This window comes from Ranitomeya variabilis, chromosome 7, assembly GCF_051348905.1.
Source record: "Ranitomeya variabilis isolate aRanVar5 chromosome 7, aRanVar5.hap1, whole genome shotgun sequence".
In the NCBI taxonomy this organism is placed as follows: domain Eukaryota; kingdom Metazoa; phylum Chordata; class Amphibia; order Anura; family Dendrobatidae; genus Ranitomeya; species Ranitomeya variabilis.
The window spans coordinates 1,778,035-1,787,594 of NC_135238.1; the positions used below are offsets into that span (position 1 = coordinate 1,778,035).

A 9,560-nucleotide genomic window follows, 5' to 3' on the forward strand; every position below is an offset into this window, starting at 1 on the left:
TCCATAGACATTAATATGGAGAAAGTATGTGCCCCCCACATCCTCCTCCGGGGGCTTCTCTGTCCTCATCTGCATCCATAGACATTAATATGGAGAAAGTATGTGCCCCCCACATCCACCTCCGGGGGCTTCTCTGTCCTCATCTACATCCATAGACATTAATATGGAGACAGTATGTGCCCCCCCACATCCACCTCCGGGGGCTTCTCTGTCCTCATCTACATCCATAGACATTAATATGGAGAAAGTATGTGCCCCCCACATCCTCCTCCGGGGGCTTCTCTGTCCTCATCTGCATCCATAGACATTAATATGGAGAAAGTATGTGCCCCCCACATCCTCCTCCGGGGGCTTCTCTGTCCTCATCTGCATCCATAGACATTAATATGGAGAAAGTATGTGCCCCCCACATCCTCCTCCGGGGGCTTCTCTGTCCTCTACATCCATAGACATTAATATGGAGAAAGTATGTGCCCCCCACATCCACCTCCGGGGGCTTCTCTGTCCTCATCTACATCCATAGACATTAATATAGAGAAAGTATGTGCCCCCCACATCCACCTCCGGGGGCTTCTGTGTCCTCATCTACATCCATAGACATTAATATGGAGAAAGTATGTGCCCCCCACATCCACCTCCGGGGGCTTCTCTGTCCTCATCTACATCTATAGACATTAATATGGAGAAAGTATGTGCCCCCCACATCCTCCTCCGGGGGCTTCTCTGTCCTCATCTACATCTATAGACATTAATATGGAGAAAGTATGTGCCCCCCACATCCTCCTCCGGGGGCTTCTCTGTCCTCATCTACATCCATAGACATTAATATGGAGAAAGTATGTGCCCCCCACATCCTCCTCCGGGGGCTTCTCTGTCCTCATCTACATCCATAGACATTAATATGGAGACAGTATGTGCCCCCCACATCCTCCTCCGGGGGCTTCTCTGTCCTCATCTACATCCATAGACATTAATATGGAGAAAGTATGTGCCCCCCACATCCTCCTCCGGGGGCTTCTCTGTCCTCATCTACATCCATAGACATTAATATGGAGAAAGTATGTGCCCCCCACATCCACCTCCGGGGGCTTCTGTGTCCTCATCTACATCCATAGATATTAATATGGAGAAAGTATGTGCCCCCCACATCCTCCTCCGGGGGCTTCTCTGTCCTCATCTACATCCATAGACATTAATATGGAGAAAGTATGTGCCCCCCACATCCACCTCCGGGGGCTTCTGTGTCCTCATCTACATCCATAGATATTAATATGGAGAAAGTATGTGCCCCCCACATCCTCCTCCGGGGGCTTCTCTGTCCTCATCTACATCCATAGACATTAATATGGAGAAAGTATGTCCCCCCACATCCTCCTCCGGGGGCTTCTGTGTCCTCATCTACATCCATAGACGTTAATATGGAGAAAGTATGTGCCCCCCACATCCACCTCCGGGGGCTTCTCTGTCCTCATCTACATCCATAGACATTAATATGGAGAAAGTATGTGCCCCCCACATCCTCCTCCGGGGGCTTCTCTGTCCTCATCTACATCTATAGACATTAATATGGAGAAAGTATGTGCCCCCCACATCCTCCTCCGGGGGCTTCTCTGTCCTCATCTACATCCATAGACATTATCATGGAGAAAGTATGTGCCCCCCACATCCTCCTCCGGGGGCTTCTCTGTCCTCATCTACATCCATAGACATTAATATGGAGAAAGTATGTGCCCCCCACATCCTCCTCCGGGGGCTTCTCTGTCCTCATCTACATCCATAGACATTATCATGGAGTTGCTACTCTGCAGATATAACAGCTCTCGCTCTTCTGGGAAGGATGTCTACAAAATTTTGGAGGAGTCTGTGGTAATTCTTGTCCCTTCATCCAAAAGAGCATTTCTGGGGTCAGACCCTGATATTGGGAGGAGGCTGGGCTCACAATCTTTGTTATAGGATCAGGGTTAGGGGTCCCGGCTCTGTGCGGCAGCTCATGTTCCCCCCTCCAAGTCTGTATGGATCAAAGCTGAAGCTACAATTGTCCACCATGTCTTGTACTTAAGATTAATATTCTCCTTCACTGGAGCGGAGGGTCTGCGACACAAATCTCGCCCCAGCGCCTCTCACCTGGCGGTGTAAGGTTCTCGCACGTCCCGCTGACGACATCACACGTGTGTAGCATGCTGGAGCCTGGATCTCCGATGAGGACTCTGGAAAAAGAGAATCTGTGTGAGGAGTCTCCTGATAAAGTCCTACAAGTCAGACAAAACCTGAGAAGGAAAGGAGCAGAGCACAACATCCTCTGTAAACGGCTGACCCCCCAAATAAAGGAACCCACCAAGGGACAGGATACAGGAGAGCGAGCGGACAGGGGCCGGAGGCCGCAGGCGGACAGGGGCTGGAGAGCGTGTGGACGGGGGCTGGAGCCCGCAGGAGAGCCGGCTGACGGTGACGGGAGGATGCAGGAGAGCCGGCTGACGGTGGCGGGAGGATGCAGGAGAGCCGGCTGACGGTGGCGGGAGGATGCAGGAGAGCCGGCTGACGGTGACGGGAGGATGCAGGAGAGCCGGCTGACGGTGACGGGAGGATGCAGGAGAGCCGGCTGACGGTGGCAGGAGGATGCAGGAGAGCCGGCTGACGGTGACGGGAGGATGCAGGAGAGCCGGCTGACGGTGACGGGAGGATGCAGGAGAGCCGGCTGACGGTGACGGGAGGATGCAGGAGAGCCGGCTGACGGTGGCGGGAGGATGCAGGAGAGCCGGCAGAAGGTGACGGGAGGATGCAGGAGAGCCGGCAGAAGGTGACAGGAGGATGCAGGAGAGCCGGCTGACGGTGACGGGAGGATGCAGGAGAGCCGGCAGAAGGTGACGGGAGGATGCAGGAGAGCCGGCTGACGGTGGCGGGAGGATGCAGGAGAGCCGGCAGAAGGTGACGGGAGGATGCAGGAGAGCCGGCTGACGGTGACGGGAGGATGCAGGAGAGCCGGCTGACGGTGGCAGGAGGATGCAGGAGAGCCGGCTGACGGTGACGGGAGGATGCAGGAGAGCCGGCTGACGGTGACGGGAGGATGCAGGAGAGCCGGCAGAAGGTGGCGGGAGGATGCAGGAGAGCCGGCTGACGGTGACGGGAGGATGCAGGAGAGCCGGCTGACGGTGACGGGAGGATGCAGGAGAGCCGGCAGAAGGTGACGGGAGGATGCAGGAGAGCCGGCAGAAGGTGACAGGAGGATGCAGGAGAGCCGGCTGACGGTGACGGGAGGATGCAGGAGAGCCGGCTGACGGTGACGGGAGGATGCAGGAGAGCCGGCAGACGGTGGCGGGAGGATGCAGGAGAGCCGGCTGACGGTGGCGGGAGGATGCAGGAGAGCCGGCAGAAGGTGACGGGAGGATGCAGGAGAGCCGGCTGACGGTGGCGGGAGGATGCAGGAGAGCCGGCTGACGGTGACGGGAGGATGCAGGACAGCCGGCTGACGGTGACGGGAGGATGCAGGAGAGCCGGCAGAAGGTGACGGGAGGATGCAGGAGAGCCGGCTGACGGTGGCGGGAGGATGCAGGAGAGCCGGCTGACGGTGGCGGGAGGATGCAGGAGAGCCGGCTGACGGTGACGGGAGGATGCAGGAGAGCCGGCTGACGGTGACGGGAGGATGCAGGAGAGCCGGCAGAAGGTGACGGGAGGATGCAGGAGAGCCGGCAGAAGGTGACGGGAGGATGCAGGAGAGCCGGCTGACGGTGGCAGGAGGATGCAGGAGAGCCGGCTGACGGTGACGGGAGGATGCAGGAGAGCCGGCTGACGGTGACGGGAGGATGCAGGAGAGCCGGCTGACGGTGACGGGAGGATGCAGGAGAGCCGGCAGAAGGTGACGGGAGGATGCAGGAGAGCCGGCAGAAGGTGACAGGAGGATGCAGGAGAGCCGGCTGACGGTGACGGGAGGATGCAGGAGAGCCGGCTGACGGTGACGGGAGGATGCAGGAGAGCCGGCAGAAGGTGACGGGAGGATGCAGGAGAGCCGGCAGAAGGTGACGGGAGGATGCAGGAGAGCCGGCTGACGGTGGCGGGAGGATGCAGGAGAGCCGGCTGACGGTGACGGGAGGATGCAGGAGAGCCGGCTGACGGTGACGGGAGGATGCAGGAGAGCCGGCTGACGGTGACGGGAGGATGCAGGAGAGCCGGCTGACGGTGGCGGGAGGATGCAGGAGAGCCGGCAGAAGGTGACGGGAGGATGCAGGAGAGCCGGCTGACGGTGGCGGGAGGATGCAGGAGAGCCGGCTGACGGTGACGGGAGGATGCAGGACAGCCGGCTGACGGTGACGGGAGGATGCAGGAGAGCCGGCAGAAGGTGACGGGAGGATGCAGGAGAGCCGGCAGAAGGTGACGGGAGGATGCAGGAGAGCCGGCTGACGGTGGCGGGAGGATGCAGGAGAGCCGGCTGACGGTGGCGGGAGGATGCAGGAGAGCCGGCTGACGGTGGCGGGAGGATGCAGGAGAGCCGGCTGACGGTGGCGGGAGGATGCAGGAGAGCCGGCTGACGGTGGCGGGAGGATGCAGGAGAGCCGGCTGACGGTGGCGGGAGGATGCAGGAGAGCCGGCTGACGGTGGCGGGAGGATGCAGGAGAGCTGGCTGACGGTGGCGGGAGGATGCAGGAGAGCCGGCTGACGGTGGCGGGAGGATGCAGGAGAGCCGGCTGACGGTGGCGGGAGGATGCAGGAGAGCTGGCTGACGGTGGCAGGAGGATGCAGGAGAGCCGGCTGACGGTGGCAGGAGGATGCAGGAGAGCTGGCTGACGGTGGCTGGAGGACGCAGGAGAGCTGGCAGACAGTGGCGGGAGGATGCAGGAGAGCTGGCTGACGGTGGCGGGAGGACGCAGGAGAGCTGGCTGACCGTGGCGGGAGGATGCAGGAGAGCCGGCTGATGGTGGCGGGAGGATGCAGGAGAGCCGGGCTGACGGTGGCAGGAGGACGCAGGAGAGCCGGCTGACGGTGGCAGGAGGACGCAGGAGAGCCAGCTGACGGTGGTGGGAGGACGCAGGAGAGCCGGCGGACGGTGGCTGGGGAACGCAGGAGAGCAGGTGGACAGTGGTGGGAGGACGCAGGAGAGCCGGCGGACGGTGGCTGGGGAACGCAGGAGAGCAGGTGGACAGTGGCGGGAGGACGCAGGAGAGCCGGCTGACGGTGGCTGGGGAACGCAGGAGAGCAGGTGGACAGTGGCCGTAGGATGCAGGAGAGCAGGCAGACCGTGTCGGGAGGCCGCCTTACACTTACTGCAGTCACTGCATACAGGATGCAATAGTAAGAAGCTGGTCCCGGCACAATAAAACTTTCTGTAGAAGGAACTTATTGTCACAGTCCTGATGCCAGAGATGTGCGACGGTCCAGCTATGTACAACATGTCCCTGCTATAGAAGCAAATATCAGGCAATGCGGAGACCTCACCTCTCTCCAATTGTGGAATTAAACTGCACCACTCTATATCCGAAGAGCCCACCGACCTCAGCAGAAAACCGGCTATATTCCTGTACCTCCACATTGTAAAGGAAGGAGATGTCCACCTCTAGAACAAAAACACTCATGGGAAAATGGTGTCACCATTGATATAATAGGAGAACTAGACATAAACCTACCAACAAGAAAAGACAGCAGCAAAAGAAGCCAGAAGTCCATGAGTCCTTGCTGGGTGAAGACCCGAAATATGAAAGCGGCCAACAAAGACTAGTGAGAAGAGCAGAAGTGACTGTGGGAAGAAAGCAATGGGCTTAGGAGCTGAGCCGTCATGAGATGACACCCGGCACAGGCTGGGTGGAGGCATAAGGTCACCACATATACATGTGGTTAGAAGGGGGCTGAGAGAGGAAGGAAGTCTTCACAGCATGAGATACTCAACGTTTCTTCATACTCCGCCACCTGAAAGACAAAACTATTATTACCGATTATCAATAAATTCAGACTCAACCAGAGAATTCTCCCTCAACGATGACCTCCAGAATCTGACCAACACGGTCCTGACAAATGGTAACCTACCAAAGACTGCTCTCCACAGCAAGCTCTTCGTATCAATCTCAGGAACAAAATATTAAAAAATCTCAAAAAATCTTTTACTGCAGAAGATTCTTCATAAAGATTTCATAATTTCAGATCATAAAATGCAATGAAAAGTGTATACTGTATTATCCTCCAGAGCTGCACTCACTATTCTGCTGGTGCAGTCACTGTGTACATACATTACATTACTGATCCTGAGTTACATCCTGTATTATACCCCAGAGCTGCACTCACTATTCTGCTGGTGCAGTCACTGTGTACATACATTACATATCCTGAGTTACATACTGTATTATACTCCAGAGCTGCACTCACTATTCTGCTGGAGCAGTCACTGTGTACATACATTACATTACTGATCCTGAGTTACATCCTGTATTATACCCCAGAGCTGCACTCACTATTCTGCTGGTGCAGTCACTGTGTACATACATTACATTACTGATCCTGAGTTACCTCCTGTATTATACACCAGAGCTGCACTCACTATTCTGCTGGTGCAGTCACTGTGTACATACATTACTGATCCTGAGTTACATTCTGTATTATACCCCAGAGCTGCACTCACTATTCTGCTGGTGCAGTCACTGTGTACATACATTACATTACTGATCCGGAGTTACATCCTGTATTATACTCCAGAGCTGCACTCACTATTCTGCTGGTGCAGTCACTGTGTACATACATTACATTACTGATCCTGAGTTACATCCTGTATTATACTCCAGAGCTGCACTCACTATTCTGCTGGTGCAGTCACTGTGTACATACATTACATTACTAATCCTGAGTTACATCCTGTATTATACCCCAGAGCTGCACTCACTATTCTGCTGGTGCAGTCACTGTGTACATACATTACATTACTAATCCTGAGTTACATCCTGTATTATACCCCAGAGCTGCACTCACTATTCTGCTGGTGCAGTCGCTGTGTACATACATTACATTACTGATCCTGAGTTACATCCTGTATTATACCCCAGAGCTGCACTCACTATTCTGCTGGTGCAGTCACTGTGTACATACATTTCATTACTGATCCTGAGTTACATCCTGTATTATACTCCAGAGCTGCACTCACTATTCTGCTGGTGCAGTCACTGTGTACATACATTACATTACTGATCCTGAGTTACATCCTGTATTATCCTCCAGAGCTGCACTCACTATTCCGCTGGTGCAGTCACTGTGTACATACATTACATTACTGATCCTGAGTTACATCCTGTATTATCCTCCAGAGCTGCACTCACTATTCCGCTGGTGCAGTCACTGTGTACATACATTACATTACTGATCCTGAGTTACATCCTGTATTATACCCCAGAGCTGCACTCACTATTCTGCTGGTGCAGTCACTGTGTACATACATTTCATTACTGATCCTGAGTTACATCCTGTAGATCTTTTATTATAAAAATGAAAAACATAACAATAATAATAACAGAAACAAAACAGAAATATTAGCCAGAAAATAATCAGTATACTGAACACTGGTCCAGCCGCTCATTCTCTCCTCTCACACATATTATACAGTATATACAGAATAACTACTTTGACCTTCTGGTCCGGTCACCAAACAAAATAATAATAACAAATAAAATAAACAATGGCAAACAAAAACTATATACATAAACTTTTTTCTCTTTTTTTTTTTTTTTTTTGAATTATTATTTTTTTTTTTATTATTTTTTTTTTTAGTTTTAAATAAAATAACTACAAATTAAACAAATATATACAATACTACAAGCTATCCTCCATTCCCAACCCCCCGCACTGACCTGAGAGCTGGTCCTGCATCTCATGCCTCAGTCCATGTCCAACGTCCATAGGCCAGATCAGGCAGTGCCAGTTTTCCCCCAAACAACCCGGTGTCCCATAGTCCCACAAGATAATCCCACCTCCCCCCTTTTCCCACCACCCAACCTAACACCTACACCCAAATCTATATCCCCATATACAATATATACAATATATACAGCAGCACACACCACAATAATCACAACTCACGAAGCCCAAGTTCGGCGCCTGCAGCCCTACATCACTGTATAATGATCAAACAAAACAAAAATCTACAGTGTCAGCAGCAGCCCACCACCAGGAAAGGAGATGACCAGACTAGGGCACACTAAAAGAAAAGCCCCTCCAGAGGAGAGCGGCCCTCCGTGTGCCCAGTCTCCCATACTCCAGAGAGCGCACCTTCACCAGGTCACCGAGTATGGTCCTAAACACATCGTCCACTGGGAGGATTTTTCGTTGCGTCGATACTAAGCACCGTGCGTTCCACGTGTGATACCTAACCACTGCGCTAACTAGAAATAAGGTGCAGCGGTCCCGACCACCCAGGTCTCCGAATGCTCCATAGGCCCATTCCGCATAGGAGAGACCGGCCAGCCGAGACCAGCCAATGAAGGCGCCCACCCTGTTGTACACCTCTGTGTTGAAGGGACAATGAAGCAGGAAGTGGTCCATGCTTTCCAGCAAGGTACCACAATGCTCCCGAGGACAATTCCTGTCCTCAGAGCTCCTACACTTCAGATTGTCCCTCACACACAGTTTCCCATGGAAGCAGCGCCAAGCCAAGTCCCAAAACTTCGAGGGGATCCTGATAGAATTCAAAAGATGCAAACCCACCCCAAGATCCCGACTTGGGCAGTCCCTGAGCGCCAGAGGCCTCTGGAAATGGGTCAACAGAACCCTACTGTCAAGTAGTTTCCTTGGCAGAGTCCTGATCTCCCACATTCCCAGACCCCACCGACGAATTACCTTCAGAACCAAGGTAGCGTAAGCCGGAAGATGTCCATGCGGTGTGCGAAGATCCTTCACTTGCCCTCCTGTCTCCCATTCCTGGAAGAAAGGCTGAAACCATCCCCTACAGGAGAATACCCAAGGAGTAGCCCTCTCTTTCCAGAGGTTTGCGATATTGATCTTAATGAAGGTATCCACAAGGAATACCACAGGGTTGACCATACCCAACCCTCCTAGTCTCCTCGTACGGTAAGTAACCTCCCTCTTGACCAGGTTCAGTCTATTCCCCCATAACAGTTGGAAGAACAAACTGTAGACCCGAGTCCAGAGAGATTTCGGCAAGATGCACACACTGCCCAGATAAATCAGTAAAGGGAGCAGGTAAGTTTTGCTCAGGTTTACCCTTTCCCTTAGGGTCAAAGACCAACCCTTCCATTGGTTCACCTTCTGAGTGGCGATCTCTAGCCTGCTGTCCCAATTTTGTTTGGGGTAATCCCCCTGGCCAAATTCGATGCCAAGGACTTTTGCAGAGACTTTGGGTCCTGGAAGGGTGTCCGGGAGATCAAAACCAGGATCTCCTCCTCCCAGCCAGAGACTCTCACACTTATCTCGGTTGATCTTGGACCCGGATGCCTCCGAGTAGCGATCTACCTCTGACATCAGCCACCCTGCCTCCTCGTGAGAGGAAGCAAACACAGTGACATCATCGGCATACGCCACCACCCTCAGAGTGGCTTCCGGTACTGCCTGATCCATCCCGATCCCGGCCAACGGTC

The 9,560-nt window shown here is 53.7% G+C and overlaps 1 protein-coding gene across 3 annotated transcripts in view; it reads right to left on the minus strand.

Annotated features, from left to right (window-relative positions):
• Positions 1 to 5,756, minus strand: part of LOC143784993 (integrin alpha-L-like) — a 105,326-nt gene extending 99,570 nt beyond the window's left edge. For all 3 annotated transcript variants that reach the window (XM_077273620.1, XM_077273621.1, XM_077273622.1), the window contains exons 1-3: positions 5,616 to 5,756; positions 5,428 to 5,545; positions 2,125 to 2,207 (exon numbers count right to left, since the gene is read on the minus strand). In XM_077273620.1, the coding sequence (XP_077129735.1) occupies positions 2,125 to 2,207; positions 5,428 to 5,545; positions 5,616 to 5,655 (241 nt within the window). In that variant the 5' untranslated portion in view covers positions 5,656 to 5,756. The remainder of the gene's footprint in view (positions 1 to 2,124; positions 2,208 to 5,427; positions 5,546 to 5,615) is intronic.
• Between the last annotated feature and the right edge of the window lie 3,804 nt (positions 5,757 to 9,560).